The sequence below is a fragment of the Ranitomeya imitator genome, chromosome 6 (genome assembly GCF_032444005.1).
Source record: "Ranitomeya imitator isolate aRanImi1 chromosome 6, aRanImi1.pri, whole genome shotgun sequence".
Lineage (NCBI taxonomy): Eukaryota > Metazoa > Chordata > Amphibia > Anura > Dendrobatidae > Ranitomeya > Ranitomeya imitator.
This window is the reverse complement of record NC_091287.1, coordinates 483686095-483705636: the sequence shown is the minus strand read 5'-3', so window position 1 is coordinate 483705636 and position 19542 is coordinate 483686095. Positions and strand designations below refer to the sequence as shown.

The window sequence follows — 19542 nt, the reverse complement described above, 5'->3', positions numbered from 1 at the left end:
TGTAAACCTGATGGAACACTGCTGCGGATCCGCAGCCAAATCCGCACCGTGTGCACATAGCCTAATTCTAAAGGCATGTGCACACGCTGCGGAAAACGCTGCGGATCCGCAGCAGTTTCCCATGAGTTTACAGTTCAATGCAAACCTACGGGAAACAAAAATTGCTGTACACATGCTGCGGAAAAACTGCACGGAAACGCAGCGGTTTACATTCCGCAGCATGTCACTTCTTTCTGCGGATTCCGCAGCGGTTTTACAACTGCTCCAATAGAAAATCGCTGTTGTAAAACCGCATTGAAATGCGCAGAAAAAACATGGTAAATCCGCCATAATTCCGCAGCGGTTTAGCACTGCGGATTTATCAAATCCGCAGCGGAAAAATCCGCAGAGGAACAGAATACGTGTGCACATACCGAAACCCTAACCCTACCCCTAACCCTAACCCTAACCCTAGTTCTTACCCCAACCTTAGTGGGGAAAAAAAAATAATATTTTTTTTATTGTCCCTACCTATGGGGGTGACAAAGGGGGAAGGGGGTCATTTACTTTTTTTTTTATTTTGATCACTGAGATATAACCTATCTCAGTGATCAAAATTCACTCTGGAACGAATCTGCCGGCCGGCAGATTCGGCGGGCGCACTGCACATGCGCCCGCCATTTTGGAAGTTGGCGGCGCCCAGGAAAGAAGACGGACGGTCCCCGGGAGGCGAGGTCAGTATAAGGGGGGGGGGAGATCAGGGCACGGGGGGGGGCGTCGGAGCACGGGGGGGGGTGGACCGGAACACGGGGGGGTGGATTGGAGCACGGAGTGGGGGATCGCTGTGCGGGCGGGTGGATCGGAGCACGGGGGGGGGGGGGGGGAATCGCTGTGCGGGGGGGGGATCGCTGTGCGGGGGGGGATCGGAGTGCGGGGGGGTTTGATTGGAGCACAGGGGGAGCGGGCAGGAGGACGGGGGAGCGGAGCACAGGACCGAGGGGAGCAGACCGCAGATCAGGGGGCTGGGGGGGCGATCGGAGGAGTGGAGTGGGTGCACATTAGTGTGTCCAGCCATGGCCGATGATATTGCAGCATCGGCCATGGCTGGATTGTAATATTTCACCATTTTTTTAGGTGAAATATTACAAATCGCTCTGATTGGCAGTTTCACTTTCAACAGCCAATCAGAGCGATCGTAGCCACGGGGGGGTGAAGCCACCCCCCCTGGGCTAAACTACCACTCCCCCTGTCCCTGCAGATCGGGTGAAATGGGAGTTAACCATTTCACCCGATCTGCAGGGACGCGATCTTTCCATGACGCATATGCTGCGTCATGGGTCGGAATGGCACCGACTTTCATGACGCAGCGTATGCGTCAAAGGTCGGGAAGGGGTTAATGTCCAAACAACTCACACAATAAACAGCACACGGTATCCTCCGGATCGCAGCCGGGTCGTCACAGCAGTCCATACACAAGACCAGTTGCCGAGGGCGACTGCACCACCGTATCACGCTGCGGGGTGCCAGGCGTTCGCTGCTCTTGGCTCTGTGTTACCTCACACAGGATGGATGCCTCAGAGCCACCTGCTCTGCCACTTGCAAACAAACACTGACACACCCAAACCCTATACTGCAGGGTTTTTAACTGGAATCTGTGGCCATGGGCCACTTGTAAGACCCGTATTGGAGGAAGCGGACAGCCCCACTACCATCCTGTAGTCCGCTTCAAAAGTCAAAGCCATTAACGGGTTTTCCTGAACAATACCTTGGCCAAATTAGCTTGACCAGGTCCACACTTGTATTTTTCCTTGTGACTCACAGGCGTCCTGCTGTGAATATAAGGCAATCCAGCGGGTCTAATAGGACTCAGTCCGCTTCCTGGGGGACACATATCGACTGTCGCATATGATCCCCCTCACTGCCTCACAATGGGTTCTCCAAGTTCATTTTTCTTTTCCTTTTTTTTTATTATTATTGATATCATAGGGATAGGCACATACATCTACAAGAAAGCTAACGCCATCTATCAAGGAGACTGGATCCATGGGAAGAGGAGTGGGTATGGCACATATGATGCAAAATCCACCAGCACTGGAGAATACATTAGAGTATATGCCGGGAACTGGAGGAATGGCGAGAAATATGTAAGTTATTTCCTTTTCTCCAGGACACATGAGACGACAGATTCTTGTAATTCTTTGTCCTGAAACTTGGAAAAGCTTTATTGTGATTGATGGAGAACACTGACTGTGCCTAAAGGCCTACGTACATTATGTGTATATAGACCGTATTTATATAGATATACATAAAGAAATATATGCATAGACCCTCTAATGTAAATCCTGATTCCCTAGCAGATCATGTCTGGGGTGGAGAGGGTGATGACGCTTGTTGAGTTACGGCAATCAAATTTTTTTGTTCTCTGAGCCATAAGCCACCATCAGAATCATCTGTCTACGGCTTACTTACACAATGAGTGTGTATGGGAGGGCCGGGAGAGATGCCCGTACACCATAGCTGGCGGTCGAGCTTTATACTAACCATTAGCTAAGCTGTACGGACACCCTACTATTAGGGCAAGTTCACACAAGCGTATAAAAAATCGTTCAGCGTTTCATTCAGAAAAGTGGGGAGATTATTTTTTTCTCACTTGTCATCCGTACGCTTTTTTTTTTTTTTTTTAAAGCAGCAATTAATAATTCACAGGACCATTCACAGTTTCCTATTTTACAGAATTGCAATGCATCCATAAAAATCACGTTATCTTAATATATACTTACCTTGTAATGTCTTCACATCCTGTTCCATCCAGATGTGTCGTGAGCCCAGAATTCCAAGTGGCGGAAGTTCACCGACCTTCATATTGGGACACCCAAGTGATGGGTGTCTCAATATGGAAACTGCTGGTGGTACAAGCTTCTTGTCGCGAAAACGCCGCCGGGATCAGCTGAATGATTCACTGACTACCGCCATCTTTGTATAGGAGGAGCGCATGCGCAGTTTTAATGTGACTGCTGCTATCTGTCTGCACAAAGATGGCGGTGGTCTGATTTACTGCGCCTGCACGAATTACGCACAGGCGCAGTGAATCATTCGGCTGATCCCGGCGGCAAATGCGCGGCTTGTCTACAGGCAGAGGAAGTCGGACACATTAAAGGGGTTTTCCCACGAACGAAAGTTCATTTTAAAAATTGTGTCTGACCGTGTACGGAGCATACCACATCTCTTGGGCAGGGGAGGAAACAAAAGATAATACTGACATTACAGCAGGGGATAACAGTGGATTCATTTTGTGAGGTAAAATATTTCACTGACTGTTTTAAACAATATTTTACCTCACAAAATGTATCCTCTGGGATCTCCTGCTGTAATGTCAGTATTGTCTTTTGCTTCCTACCCTGTCCAGGAGCTGTGGTATGTTATGTACATGGTCAGACACAGACAATTTTTAAAATTAACTTTCGTTCGTGGGAAAACCCCTTTAGGCCCGTTTCACACGTCAGTGTCTCCAGTACGTGTACTGAAAGTTTTCTCACGTACTGGAGACACTGACACACATAGACCCATTCAAATGAATGTGTCTATGTACATGACTCCGTGTTTTCACGGACCGTGTGTCCATGTGCAAAACACGGAGACATGTCCGCTTTTCTCCGGCAGCACGTACCGCAATATACGTCCCGCACACGTGCACACAAAGAACAGTGTGCACTCTCCTCCGTGTGCACGTACCGCCCACAGGAGAGACAGCGCTACAGTATGCGCTGTCCCCACTGCGTGTGGTGCTGAAGAAGGAATTCATTCCTTCTCCCCAGCGGCGTTCGCTGGAGAGAAGGAATGAAAAATCAAGGTTTTTTTTTGTGTTAAAAATAAAGTTTGCGGGTCCCCTCCCACCTCCCATCCCCTGTGCGCCCGACCGCTTGCCGAGAAATACTCACCCAGCTCCTGCGATGTGTGCTCTCAGCGCCGGCAGCAGGTCCTGTGTGAGCGGTCACATGGTACCGCTCATTACAGTGATGAATATGTGCATATTCATCACTGTAATGAGCGGTACCACGTGACCGCTCACACAGGACCTGCTGCCGGCGCTGAGAGCACACATCGCAGGAGCTGGGTGAGTATTTCTCGGCAAGCGGTCGGGCGCACAGGGGATGGGAGGTGGGAGGGGACCCGCAAACTTTATTTTTAACACAAAAAAAAACCTTGATTTTTCATTCCTACTCTCCAGCGAACGCTCCTGGGGAGAAGGAATGAATGCCGGCTTCAGCACCAAAAGCAGGGGACTGCGCTTAACTGTAGCGCTGTCTCCTGCACGGTCCGTGTGGTCCTCAGTCGGCACACAGGTTCACACGGCTGCCGCACATGGGCCACACTGATGTGCCACGTGAGCACACGGACACGGATAACTCCGGTACCGATTTCTCCGGTACCGGAATTATCTGGACGTGTGAAACCGGCCTTAAAAAGCAAATATCAACGCCAACATGGCTCCTCCTTAAAAGTACACCAATGACAGAGACAAAGGAAAGCAGCAAAGGCACAACGTCGAAGACAACAACGGGCAAATGAGACTCTTGAAGAGCAACAGCATCGCTGGGACAAAACAATGCATATAGCACATGGGGTAGACAGGTCAAAGAAGAGCGCACAGACGGGAGAAGTCAGCACATGGGGAAAGACAGAGTGGAAAGGTGGGTGAGCACATGGGCGGAGAGATTCTCAACCTTGCAAAGTCTGACCCCATCGTGACATTACCGCCCTCCCGATGCGATAGCACCGGGCCTCCATCTAGTAGTGTATATACAGTACAGACCAAAAGTTTGGACACACCTTCTCATTTGAAGATTTTTCTGCATTTTCATGACTGTGAAAATTGTACATTCACACTGAAGGCATCAAAACTATGAATTAACACATGTGGAATTATATACTTAACAAAAAAGTGTGAAACTACTGTAATTATGTCTTATATTCTAGGTTCTTCAAAGTAGCCTCCTTTTGCTTTGATGACTGCTTTGCACACTCTTGGCATTTTCTTGATGAGCTTCAAGAGGTAGTCATCGGGAATGGTCTTCCAACAATCTCCCAGAGTTCCCAGAGATGCTTAGCACTTGTTGGCCCTTTTGCCTTCACTCTGCGGTCCAGCTCACCCCAAACCATCTCGATTGGGTTCAGGTCTGGCGTAGCACCCCATCACTCTCCTTCTTGGTCAAATAGCCCTTACACAGCGTGGAGGTGTGTTTGGGGTCATTGTCCTGTTGAAAAATAAATGATGGTCCAACTAAACGCAAACCGGATGGAATAGCATGCCCCTGCAAGATGCTGTGGTAGCCATGCTGGTTCAGTATGCCTTCAATTTTGAATAAATCTCCAATAGTGTCACCAGCAAGGCACCCCCACACCATCACACCTCCTCCTCCATGCTTCACGGTGGGAACCAGGCATGTAGAGTCCATCCGTTCACCTTTTCTGCGCTGCACAAAGACACGGTGGTTAGAACCAAAGATCTCAAGTTTTTACTCATCAGACCAAAGCACAGATTTCCACTGGATTAATGTCCATTCCTTGTGTTCTTTAGCCTAAACAAGTCTCTTCTGCTTGTTGCCTGTCCTTAGCAGTCGTTTCCTAGCAGCTATTTTACCATGAAGGCCTGTTGCACAGAGTCTCCTCTTAACAGTTGTTGAAGAGATGTGTCTGCTGCTAGATCTCTGTGTGGCATTGACCTGGTTTCTAATCTGAGCTGCTACTAACCTGCGATTTCTGAGGCTGGTGACTCGGATAAACTTATCCTCAGAAGCAGAGGTGACTCTTGGTCTTCTTTTCCTGGGGTGGTCCTCATGTAAGCCATTTTCTTTGTAGCGCTTGATGGTTTTTGCCACTGCACTTGGGGACACTTTCAAAGTTTTCCCAATTTTACGGACCAACTGACCTTCATTTCTTAAAGTAATGATGGCCACTCATTTTTCTTTACTTAGCTGCCTTTTTCTTGCCATAATACAAATTCTAAGAGTCTATTCAGTAGGACTGTCAGCTGTGTATCAACCAGACTTCTGCAGAACACAACTGATGGTCCCAACCATATTTATAAGGCAAGAAATCCCACTTATTAAACCTGACAGGGCACACCTGTGAAGTGATAACCATTCCTGGTGACTACCTCTTGTAGCTCATCAAGAGAATGCCAAGAGTGTGCAAAGCAGTCATCAAAGCAAAAGGTGGCTACTTTGAAGAACCTAGAATATAAGACATAATTTCAGTTGTTTCACACTTTTTTGTTAAGTATATAATTCCACATGTGTTAATTCATAGTTTTGATGCCTTCAGTGTGAAAGTACAATTTTCATAGTCATGAAATTGCAGAAAAATATTTAAATGAGAAGGTGTGTCCAAACTTTTGGTCTGTACTGTACGGCATCTGATTTTTTTTCACTTGAATGTGAGAGTCTAATCCAATTTACAGAAGAAACCAGTGCACTCTGCTATTTATTCACTCACAGGTTCAGTCAGTGAAAACAAATTGATCATCAGCACTGCTCAATTAAATAACATTGGTCCGAGTGCTGTCCGATTTTTTCACAGATAGGACTCTTGACTGAAAATATGGTTGTGTGAACTGTTACAGACTTGTTCTGGGCTCTGCTCCATCTGTCCTGGTCCATTGAACTTTCTTGTACTCCACATCAGGCTTTGCAGGTGGCCTGGCGTGCTCCCATGCAATGGACTGTCTGGGCCTATTTAACGGCTTCTAATACGTACATGCAGGCTTTGGCATTAAATCTGAGACCAGTTTTGCAGTTTGTGTGTGCACTCAGGCTGCATGTCGTCTCCTGTAGACCAGCGACATTTAGTACCTCTACCTACTTATCTATGGCTTCTTGTGACTTCTACCTGTCCCCGGGTCTCCTGACCTCTTCTCCGTATCCGCCTGCGGTTTTCAGGACGTCTTCTTGGCTGTGTGCACTTTCCTTGGTTGCTTTCCCGTTACTCCAGAGTGTTATCTGCTACCTGCCTGCAGTTTCCAGCATTGCAATACTTGCCTGCAGTTTCCTGACGTCCTCCGTTAGCCTGTGGGTTTCTGCACTCCACCTGCCTGCCTGCTGTTTCATGATGTCCTCCACCTGCCTGCTTTTTCCTGCACTCTACTTGCCTGCCTGCAGTTTCCTGTACTTCGCCTGCTTGCCTGCGGTTTCCACCATTCCACTTGTTTATCTATGGTTTCTAGTCTCTCAATTCAGCAACCTGTTGCACCGATGCCCGTGGCCCATGTGCCTACCTGGACTTTGTTCTTAAAGGATGCCACTGTAGTATAATAACCTTCTAACCGGGGCAGTTCAAGTTCCAGTTCAGCTTCACCCCTGCCTATATGTAGATCATATGAAATCTAATTATTGATGCTTTGGTGCATTTTTATGGCTGCCACTAAGTGGCTTTAACTCCGTAAGAAATCAGCCAGTTTTCATTTTAGCGTTTTTATTTTTTCCTCCCCTTTTTTAAATAGCCATAACTTTTTTATTTTTCTGGTAACATAGACATATGAGGATATTCAGTGTATTTTTTTTGGAACACAAGTCATAGTTTTAAATGACACCATTCATTTAACCATATAGAATAAGGGACAAAGGTAAAATATTATCAGTATTATCAGTATTTCATCAGTATTTACACAAGAAAATCCCATGGCAGACAAAATGTCTAGTGATAAGAATTCCCAATTAAATGTCACCTGCTTAACCCAGCAGGAAGTGCGGCGGCGTCTAAAAATCACTAAAATTGACAAATCTCCGGGCCCGGATGGGATACACCCTCGAGTACTGCAGGAATTAAGTACAGTCATTGATAGACCATTATTTTTAATCTTTAAAGACTCCATAATAACAGGGTCTGTGCCGCAAGACTGGCGTATAGCAAATGTGGTGCCAATATTCAAAAACGGAACAAAAACTGAACTCGGAAATTATAGGCCAGTAAGCTTAACCTCTACTGTGGGTAAAATCCTGGAGGGCATTCTAAGGGACGCTATACTGGAGCATCTGAAGAGGAATAACCTCATGACCCAGTATCAGCACGGGTTTACTAGGGACCGTTCATGTCAGACTAATTTGATCAGTTTCTATGAAGAGGTAAGTTCCGGATTGGACCAAGGGAACCCAGTGGATGTAGTGTATATGGACTTTTCAAAAGCTTTTGATACGGTGCCACACAAAAGGTTGATACATAAAATGAGAATAATGGGGATAGGGGAAAATATGTGCAAGTGGGTTGAGAGCTGGCTCAGGGATAGGAAACAAAGGGTGGTTATTAATGGAGCACACTCGGACTGGGTAGCGGTTAGCAGTGGGGTACCACAGGGGTCAGTATTGGGCCCTCTACTTTTTAACATATTTATTAATGACCTTGTAGGGGGCATTCAGAGTAGAATTTCAATATTTGCAGATGACACTAAACTCTGCAGGGTAATCAATACAGAGGAGGACAATTTTATATTACAGGATGATTTATGTAAACTAGAAGCTTGGGCTGATAAATGGCAAATGAGCTTTAATGGGGATAAATATAAGGTCATGCACTTGGGTAGAAGTAATAAGATGTATAATTATGTGCTTAATTCTAAAACTCTGGGCAAAACCGTCAATGAAAAAGACCTGGGTGTATGGGTGGATGACAAACTTAAATTCAGTGGCCAGTGTCAGGCAGCGGCTGCAAAGGCAAATAAAATAATGGGATGCATTAAAAGAGGCATAGATGCTCATGAGGAGAACATAATTTTACCTCTATACAAGTCACTAGTTCGACCACACTTAGAATACTGTGCACAGTTCTGGTCTCCGGTGTTTAAGAAAGACATAGCTGAACTGGAGCGGGTGCAGAGAAGAGCGACCAAGGTTATTAGAGGACTGGGGGGTCTGCAATACCAAGATAGGTTATTACACTTGGGGCTATTTAGTTTGGAAAAGCGAAGACTAAGGGGTGATCTTATTTTAATGTATAAATATATGAGGGGACAGTACAAAGACCTTTCTGATGATCTTTTTAATCATAGACCTGAAACAGGGACAAGGGGGCATCCTCTGCGGTTGGAGGAAAAAAGGTTTAAGCATAATAACAGACGCGGATTCTTTACTGTAAGAGCAGTGAGACTATGGAACTCTCTGCCGTATGATGTTGTAATGAGTGATTCATTACTTAAATTTAAGAGGGGACTGGATACCTTTCTGGAAAAGTATAATGTTACAGGGTATATACACTAGATTCCTTGATAGGGCGTTGATCCAGGGAACTAGTCTGATTGCCGTATGTGGAGTCGGGAAGGAATTTTTTTCCCCAATGTGGAGCTTACTCTTTGCCACATGGGGTTTTTTTGCCTTCCTCTGGATCAACATGTTAGGGCATGTTAGGTTAGGCTATGGGTTGAACTAGATGGACATATAGTCTTCCTTCAACCTTAATAACTATTACAAGGGCGGTGAAATAGTGAAAAAAAACATGCAATTCCACCACTAATTTTGGAATTTCATGGTGATACAAATTTTTCCTTCAATTGAGTTGTGTAAGGGCTTGTATTTTTCATGTCCAGCTGGTATGTTTATGTGCCCAATTTTGAGGTACATGATATGGCCCCATTTCAATGAAGTAACAAACCAAAATAAATAGAAATTGGGTATACTTAAATTCATCAACCACAAAAAGAAAACAACCCTAAAAATAACTTTTAATAGTTTGGTTAAAAATTCCCAAATAGTTTAAAAAAAAATGCAAAAAATTACCAATACCTCAAGGGCTAAAGGGTAGAAAAGTATATTGCAGGGAAAGGGACACTTTATTGCTAAAGTTCAATAGTCCTGTGTTGACGCTAATAGGTCCTTATTAAGCTGTGAACCTTCCTAGCAGTGGAGATTGGCACCCTAGATTTCGATATGGCGCCCCCACTCAGCGTTGGCTGTCCTTTATATTCCCTGCAGTTATTATTATTTATTATTATAGCACCATTTATTCCATGGCGCTTTACATGTGAGGAGGGGTATCCATAAAAACAAGTACAATAATCTTAAACAATACAGGTCACAACTGGTACAGTAGGAGAGAGGACCCTGCCCGCGAGGGCTCACAATCTACAAGGGATGGGTGAGGATAAATTAGGTGGGGGTAGAACTGGTCGTGCAGCGGTTTGGTTAATCGGTGGTTACTGCAAGTTGTAGGCTTGTCGGAAGAGGTAGGTCTTCAGGTTCTTTTTGAAGGTTTCGATATTAGGAGAGAGTCTGATATGTTGTGTTAGAGAGTTCCAGAGAAGGGGTGATGCGTGAGAGAAATCTTGTATGCGATTGTGGGAAGAGGAGATAAGAGGGGAGTAGAGAAGGAGATCTTGTGAGGATCGGAGGTAGCGTGCAGATAAGTACTGTGAGACGAGGTCACAGATGTATGGAGGAGACAGGTTGTGGATGGCTTTGCATGTCATGGTTAGGGTTTTGTACTGGAGTCTTTGGGCAATGGGGAGCCAGTGAAGGGATTGACTGAGGGGAGAGGCCGGGGAATAGCGGGGGGACAGATAGATTAGTCGGGCAGCAGAGTTTAGAATAGACTGGAGGGGTGCAAGAGTGTTCGAGGGGAGGCCACAGAGCAGGAGGTTGCAATAGTCGATGTGGGAGATGATGAGTGTATGGACTAGGGTTTTTGCAGATTCTTGGTTTAGGAATGTACGGATCCGTGAAATATTTTTGAGCTGAAGGCGGCAGGAAGTGGAAAGGGCTTTCATATGTGGTTTGAAGGAGAGATCTGTGTCAAGGATTACCCCGAGGCAGCGAGCTTGTGGGACTGGTGAGCGTGGGCAGCCGTTTACTGTAATAGATAGGTTTGTTGGGGGGATCACATGAGATGGAGGAAAGTGTTGTGAACTGGTGATTCAGAGCCACAATGGACCTGGTTGTTAAGAGCACACAAAATGACCTGAAAGTTACTAATAATATAGGACGAGCTCTGAGACGTGGGAACTCTGCTGACCGCAATCCCTAATCCTATCACACCACACTAGAGGTAGCCGTGGAGCGCTCCTGACCAGACCTAGGCGCCTCGGCACAGCCTGAGAAACTAGCTAGCCCTGAAGATAGAAAAATAAGCCTACCTTGCCTCAGAGAAATTCCCCAAAGCAAAAGGCAGCCCCCCACATATAATGACTGTGAGTAAGATGAAAATAAAAACACAGAGATGAAATAGATTTTAGCAAAGTGAGGCCCGACTTACTGAATAGACCGAGGATAGGAAAGATAGCTTTGCGGTCAGCATAAAAACCTACAAACAACCACGCAGAGGGCGCAAAAAGACCCTCCGCACCGACTAACGGTACGGAGGTGCTCCCTCTTCGTCCCAGAGCTTCCAGCAAGCAAGACAAACCAATGTAGCAAGCTGGACAGAAAAAATAGCAAACAAAAATAACACAAGCAGAACTTAGCTTATGCAGAGAAGACAGGCCAAAGGAACGATCCAGGAGAGAGCAAGACCAATACTGGAACATTGACTGGAGGCCAGGAACAAAGAACTAGCTGGAGTTAAATAGAGCAGCACCTAACGACTTAACCTCGTCATCTGAGGAAGGAAACTCAGAAGCCGCAGCCCCACTCACATCCACCAGAGGAAGCTCATGGACAGAACCAGCCGAAGTACCACTCATGACCACAGGAGGGAGCTTGACCACAGAATTCACAACAGGAAAGATGATGAATTCTGTTTTTTCCATGTTAAGTTTTAGAAATCTAGCGGAGAAGAAGGATGAAATAGCGGACAGACATTGAGGGATTCTGGTTAGTAGGCTGGTGATATATGGTCCAGAGATGTAGATCTGTGTGTCATCAACATAGAGGTGATACTGAAAGCTGTGAGATTCTATGAGCTGTCCTAGGCCAAAGGTGTAAATGGAGAAGAGCAGTGGCCCTAGGACTAAACCTTGCGGGACTCCGACAGATGGGGGGGTGAGGTATGTGAGTGGGAGACGCTGAATGTCCGGTCTGTTAGGTATGATGAGATCCAGGATAGGGCCAAGTCTGTGATGCCAAGGGATGAAAGGGTCTGTAATACTAGGGAATGGTCCACTGTGTCAAAGACAGAGGACAGGTCCAGGAGGAGGAGAACAGAGTAGTGTCGCTTGCTCTTGGCAGTTAATAGGTCATTGGTGACCTTAGTTAGGGCACATTCAGTGGAGTGGTGTGACCGGAAGCCAGATTGTAAGCTGTCAAAGAGGGAGCAGGAACAGAGATGGGAGGACAGTTCAAGATGGACGTGTTGTTCCAGTAGTTTTGAGGCATAGGGGAGAAGTGATATAGGGTGATAGCTAGATACAGAGGATGGGTCAAGAGAGTGCTTTTTGAGGATAGGTGTGATTGAGGCATGTTTAAAGCTTGAGGGGAAAACACCAGTTGTTAGTGATAGGTTGAAGAGATAGGTTAGGGTTGGGATGAAGACTGTGGCGAGGTTTGGGATGAAGTGGGAAGGAATCGGGTCAAGCGCACAGTTGGTGAGATGCGATCTTGAAAGTAGAGTGAAGAGTCTATCTTCTGTAATGGTGGAGAAGTTGGTTTTGGAGGTGGAGGGCTGGGCAGCTGGGAGGAAGGGCTCTGGGGGTTGTCGACCAAAACTGCCTCTGATGTTATCAATATTCTGCTTGAAAAATGAGGCAAAGTCTTCAGCTGAGATGAGTGGGGAGGGAGGAGGTGCTAGGGGACGGAGGAGAGAGTTGAAGGTGTTGAATAACTGTTTAGGGTTGTGAGACAGGTAGGATATGAGGGATGAGAAGTAGGTTTGTTTAGCTGTGGCGAGTCTGGCCTTGAAAGTAGTGAGGGACTGTTTGAATGCGATGAAGTGCTCGTTTGAGTGGGATCTTTTCCATCTCCGCTCAGCAGCCCTGGAAGTTCACCTCAGTCCTTTGGTCAGGCTGGTGTGCTAGGGCTGTCTGTTGATTTTGCGAGCTTTGGTATGTGTGAGAGGGGCAACAGATTCCAAAGCTACAGCTATTGTGGTATATAGAGTGGCAGTGTCATCCACATCCTTATTTCTGTAAGAGGGAGAAGGGATTCAGAGAGTGAGTGTAGATCAAGGTGTTTAAGATTTCTGCGAAGGTGTGCAAGTTTCCGGGTTGGGGGTTGTAGACAAGGAGTTGAGAGGGAAGAGAATGTGAGTAGGTTGTGGTCAGAAAGAGGAAGAGGTGAGTTAGAGAGGTTAGATAGGGAGCAGATGCGGGTGAAGATGAGGTCCAGTGTGTGGCCATCTTTGTGAGTGGCTGCAGAAGACCATTGAGTGAGGCCGAAGGAGGAAGTGAGAGATAGAAGCTTAGTGGCAGCTGAGAGGGAAGTCTCAATGGGGATGTTGAAGTCACCCAAGATGATAGTGGGGATGTCAGTGGAGAGGAAATGAAGTAGCCAGGTGGTGAAGTGGTCAAAGAAGGTGGTGGATGGCCCTGGGGGGCTGTAAATGACAGCTAGTTTGAGGTTGGAGGGGAGTAGATGCGCACAGAGTGCTCCTCAATGGAAGGGAGGGTAACAGAGAGTAGTAATTGGATTGGGGTGAAGGAGAACTTATCTGACAGGAGAAAACCAACTCCTCCACCATGCTTGCTGCTGGGGCGAGGTGTGTGGAATCCACCATAGGAAAGTGCAGCAGGAGAGCCTGTGTCAGAAGGGGTGAGCCAGGTTTCGGTGATGGTGAGGAAGGAAAGTTTGGTAGTGACAAAAAGATTATGGATGTAGGAAAGCTTGTTGCAGACAGAGCGAGCGTTCCACAGAGCTCCTGTTAGAGGGACTGGGGAAGCGGGGGCTGGGCGAATGGGTATAAGGTTAGAGAGGTTACGGAAATTTGTGATAGAGCGTGGATGGGAGGTATAACTGACTCTGGGGATGTGGTGAGGAGGACCCGGATTTGGAGAGATATCACCAGCAGTGAGAAGGAGCAGAGAAAGTGTTAGCAGGTGGGAGCAGGAGAGGGCATGAGGGGGCTGTCTGTGCTTGGAGACAGAGGATTGTATGGTGAGGAACAGTTCTGAGGAGGAGGTGAGATGGATGGGGAGGATTGAAGAAGAGATGAATAGTTCCTTACTAGGTGTAGGATTAGGGGAGTTAGCAGAAAGCGAAGGATTATAATGCCCTATTAACTACCCAAGCCCAACACCCCAAAACATGCATACAAAAACACTTTCATGATCTCACTGAGAAATATATCTCGTAGTCTATACTGGAAGAATGAATTGAGTTTATCTAATCCCGTTAATCAAATGTCTTTCAACATATACAACCCCTGGCAAAAATTATGTAATCACCGGTCTTGGAGGATGTTCATTCAGTTGTTTAATTTTGTATAAAAAAAAGCAGATCACAGACATGGCACAAAACTAAAGTCATTTCAAATGTCAACTTTTTGGCTTGAAGAAACACTGAAAGAAATCAAGAATAAAAAAATGTGGTAGTCCGTAATGGTTACTTTTTTTAACCAAGCATAGGGTAAAAATTATGGAGTCACTCAATTATGAGGGAAAAAATTATAGAATCACCCTGTAAATTTTCATTCCTAAAACTAACACCTGCATCATATTAGATGTGATCGTTAGTCTGCATCTAAAAAGGAGTGATCACACCTTGGAGAGCAGCTGCACCAAGTGGACTGACATGAATCATGGCTCCAACACCAGAGATATCAATTGAAACAAAGGAGAGGATTATCAAACACTTAAAAGAGGGTAAATCATCACGCAATGTTGCAAAAGATGTTGGTTGTTCACAGTCAGCTGTGTCTAAAATCTGGACCAAATACAAACAACATGGGAAGGTTGTTAAAGGCAAACATACTGGTAGACCAAGGAAGACATCAAAGTGTCAAGGCCGGAAACTTCAAGCAATATGTTTCCAAAACAGGAAATGCACAACAGAACAAATGAGGAACGAATGGGAGCAAACTGGAGTCAACGTCTGTGACTGAACTATAAGAAACCGCCTAAAGGAAATGGGATTTACATACAGAAAAGCTAAATTAAAGCCATCATTAACGCCTAAGCAGAAAAAAACAAGGTTACAATGGGCTAAGGAAAAGCAATCGTGGACTGTGGATGACTGGATGAAAGTCATATTCAGTGATAAATCGCGAATCTGCATTGGGCAAGGTGATGATGCTGGAACTTATGTTTGGTGTCATTCCAATGGGATTTATAAAGATGACTGCCTGAAGAGAACATGCAAATTTCCACAGTCATTGATGATATGGGGCTGCATGTCAGGTAAAGGCACTGGTAAATTAAGGAGATAAAAGATTTTATTACACATAATTATTTTGCACAATTTTAATAAACAAACACAGAAATAGTTTTTAATAAACGAATATAGAAATTGTTTTAAAATTAATATATCTACTATGTAATTGTCTAAGGGGTACTTCCGTCTGTCTGTAACGGAAATCCCGCGTCGCTGATTGGTCTCTCCTGCTGCCTGTCATGGCTGCCGCGACCAATCAGCGTCGGGCACAGTCCGATTAGTCCCACCTTACTTCCCTGCAGTCAGTGCCCGGCGCCCGCTCCATACTCCCCTCCCAGTCACCGGCCACACAGGGTTAATGCCAACGGTAACGGACCGCGTTATGCCGTGGGTAACGCACTCCGCTACCGCTGCTATTAACCCTGTTTATCCCCAACTTTTTACTATTGATTCTGCCTATGCAGCATCAATAGTAAAAAGATGTAATGTTAAAAATAATTTAAAAAACCCAAAAACCTGCTATTCTCACCTTCCGTCGTCTGACGATGCGCTCGCGCCTGCCGCCATCTTCTGTTCCCAGAGATGCATTGCGAAATTACCCAGAAGACTTAGCAGTCTCGCGAGACCGCTAAGTCATCTTTGTAATGTTGTCTTCAAAGGGAGATTTGTAGTTAAAGTTCTGCGCTGCCGCTAAGATGAATTTCAGGAGAGTATAGTTGATTCACAGTGGTTTTATTCTACGCTTTTCAGGGGTCTCATGCCCCCTTCATCAGGAAATACCAGGTGTGGTATTTCCTGATGAAGGGGGCATGAGACCCCTGAAACGCGTAGAATAAAACCTCTGTGAATCAACTATACTCTCCTGAAATTCATCTTAGCGGCAGCGCAGAACTTTAACTACAAATCTCCTTTTGAAGACATTATTTTCTCTGGTCGGTGAAGACCTGTGGATCTGCAGCAGCCACTATCTATATGCTCTAATCTCATCCTAACCAGGTGAGCAAATTTGGTGTATATTCTCCTCTGTGTAACGTGGATAAGACCCTATTGCGCTCTTTGTCTCCCCATTGTTTTGCAATAATCTTTGTAATGTTGCAATGCATCCTGGGAACGGAAGATGGCAGCAGCTGCGCGCGCATCGCCAGAGCTTCGCTGGATCCCGGCGGGTGAGTATATAGCTATTTTTTATTTTAATTATTTTTTTTAACAGGGATATGTGCCCACACTGCTATATACTATGTGGGCTGTGTTATATACTGCGTGGCTGCTATATACTACGTGGCCAGTGTTATATACTGCGTGGGCTGTGCTATATACTACGTGCCCTGTGTTATATACTGCGTGGCCTGTGTTATATACTACGTCGCTTGTGTTAGATACTGCGTGGCTGCTATATACTGCGTGGGCTGTGTTATATACTGTTAGGTGTTATGGTCTGGTGATTAAGGAGCGACATGCGACTAGCTCTGAGCAGGTGGTAACTATACTGACCGCAGTCCCTAAGCTCGACACAACACTAGAAGTAGCCGTGGAATGCTCCTAACTCTGCCTAGGCATCTTGTCACAGCCTAAGAACTAACTACCCCTAAAGATAGAAGCAGGAAAACTATCTTGCCTCAGAGAAAATCCCCAAAGGATAGATTAGCCCCCCACAAGTAATGACTGTGAGAGGAGAAGGAAATGACATACACACAGGAGGCCACTTCTAGCTAGATAGAAATAGTACAGGACAGAACTCTGTGCGGTCAGTAATAAAAACTAGAAAAAGTCCACCGCAGAGGAATGCAAAAATCTCCACACCTGACTAAAGGTGTGGAGGGCAAACTCTGCTGCCCAGAGCTTCCAGCCTAGCTGAATAGATCCATACTGATAAGCTGGACAAATGAACAAAACATAAAAAGTGCTGAACAACAAAATCCACAAAAAGTGAACTGCAAAAGGACAAGCAAGGACTTAGCTTTTGCTAAACTGGTCAGAGTGTCAGGAAAATCCTAAGAGCAATGACTCCAGGCAGGAACAATTGACAACTGGCATTGAATGAGGGATAAGGCCAGACTAATATAGCCGAGCCAGAAAGACGATCAGTGAAAACAGCTGCTGAAGCTAAATCCAAGAAGCAGCCATACCACTCAAAACCACAGGAGGGAGCCCAAGAGCAGAACTCACAAAAATGCTTCTTACAACCACCGGAGGGAGCCCAAGAGCGGAATTCACAACAGTTAGGGCTGTTTTATATACTGCGTGGCCACTGTTATATATTGCGTGTTCTGTATTAAAGCATTGGGTATTCTACAATATGTATGTATGTATATAGCAGCCACACAATATATAGCACAGGCCACGTAGTATTTTTCTGCTATATACTACATGGCTCCTATATACAACGTGGCCTGTGCCACACTGTGTGCAGAATTACTAGGCAAGTTGTATTTTGATCACATGATACTTTTTATACATGTTGTCCTACTCCAAGCTGTTCAGGTTTGAGAGCCAACTACCAATTAAGTAAATCAGGTGATGTGCATCTCTGTAATGAGGAGGGGTGTTGTCTAATGACATCAAAACCCTATATAAGATGTGCTTATCTATTAGGCAACTTCCTTTCCTTTGGCAAAATGGGTCAGAAGAGAGATTTGACGGGTTCTGAAAAGTCCAAAATTGTGAGATGTCTTGCAGAGGGGTGCAGCAGTCTTGAAATTGCCAAACTTTCGAAACGTGATCACCGAACAATCAAGCGTTTCATGGCAAATAGCCAACAGGGTCGCAAGAAGCGTGTTGGGCAAAAAAGGCGCAAAATAACTGCCCATGAATTGAGGAAAATCAAGCGTGAAGCTGCCAAGATGCCATTTGCCACCAGTTTTGCCATATTTCAGAGCTGCAACGTTACTGGAGTAACAAAAAGCACAAGGTGTGCGATACTCAGGGACATGGCCAAAGTAAGGAAGGCTGAAAAATGACCACCTTTGACCAAGAAACATAAGATAAAATGTCAAGACTGGGCCAAGAAATATCTTAAGACTGACTTTTCAAAGGTTTTATGGACTGATGAAATGAGAGAGACTCTTGTTGGGCCAGATGGATGGGCCAGAGGCTGGATCAGTAAAGGGCAGAGAGTTCCACTCCGACTCAGACGCCAGCAAGGTGGAGGTGGGGTACTGGTATGGGCTGGTATCATCAGAGATGAACTTGTGGGACCTTTTGGGGTTGAGGATGGAGTGAAGCTCAACTCCCAGACCTACTGCCAGATTCTGGAAGACAACTTCTTCAAACAGTGGTACAGGAAGAAGTCGGTATCGTTCAAGAAAAACATGATTTTCATGCAGGACAATGCTCCATCACATGCCTCCAACTACTCCACAGCGTGGCTGGCCAGTAGAGGTCACAAGGAAGAAAAAATAATAACATGGCCCCCTTGTTCACCTGATCTGAGCCCCATAGAGAACCTGTGGTCCCTCAAAAATGTTAGATCTACAGGGAGGGAAAACAGTACACCTCTCGGAACAGTGTCTGGAGACTATGGTGGCTGGTGCACGCAATTTTGATCATAAACAGATCAAGCAACTGACAGAATCTATGGATGGAGGCTGCCGAGTGTCATCATAAAGAAAGGTGGCTATATTGGTCACTCATTTTTTGGGGGTTTTGTTTTTGCATGTCACAAATGTTTATTTCTAAATTTTGTGCAGTTATATTGGTTTACCTGGTGAAAATAAACAAGAGTGATGGGAATATATTTGTTTTTTATTAAGTTGCCTAATAATTCTGCACAGTAATAGTTACCTGCACAAACAGATATCCTCCTAAGATAGCCAAATCTAAAAAAAAAACCACTCCAGCTTCCAAAAATATTAAGCTTTGATATTTATGCGTCTTTTGGGTAGAATGAGAACATAGTTGTTGATCAATAATAAAAAATAATCCTCTAAAATACAACTTGCCTAATAATTCTGCACACAGTGTATATACTATGTGGCTGCTATATACATACATACATACATATTCTAGAATACCTGATGCGTTAGAATCGGGCCACCATCTAGCATTATTATATTTTTATTAATTAAATGGTAGAATTTATTCAGTGATATATACATTTAATCAGCTTAAATGCTTGTTTGAATTTGTGGCACAGACAGCAAGGCAGGTTGTATGGGGATTGTGTCAAATCCCCAGGTGGGTTCTCGTCCCCATTTTTTTCAGATATAAACCACTTGAAATTTTTTCTTCTCCCACTTTCTTTCTTTTTTTATTTTTAAACCTGAAAAATAAATGAAATTGTTATCAGGCTGAATAAGAATTTCTGTATGCATTTAATTTGGAATGATTTTATATTAGACTAGCT

General features: G+C 45.1%; 1 protein-coding gene across 1 annotated transcript in view; it reads left to right on the top strand.

The window, feature by feature from the left end:
* Nucleotides 1-19542, top strand: part of LOC138643432 (MORN repeat-containing protein 3-like) — a 59681-nt gene that overhangs the window by 14132 nt on the left and 26007 nt on the right. Inside the window, exon 3 of the mRNA XM_069732343.1 lies at nucleotides 1966-2123. Coding sequence (XP_069588444.1) covers nucleotides 1966-2123 — 158 coding nt within the window. The remainder of the gene's footprint in view (nucleotides 1-1965; nucleotides 2124-19542) is intronic.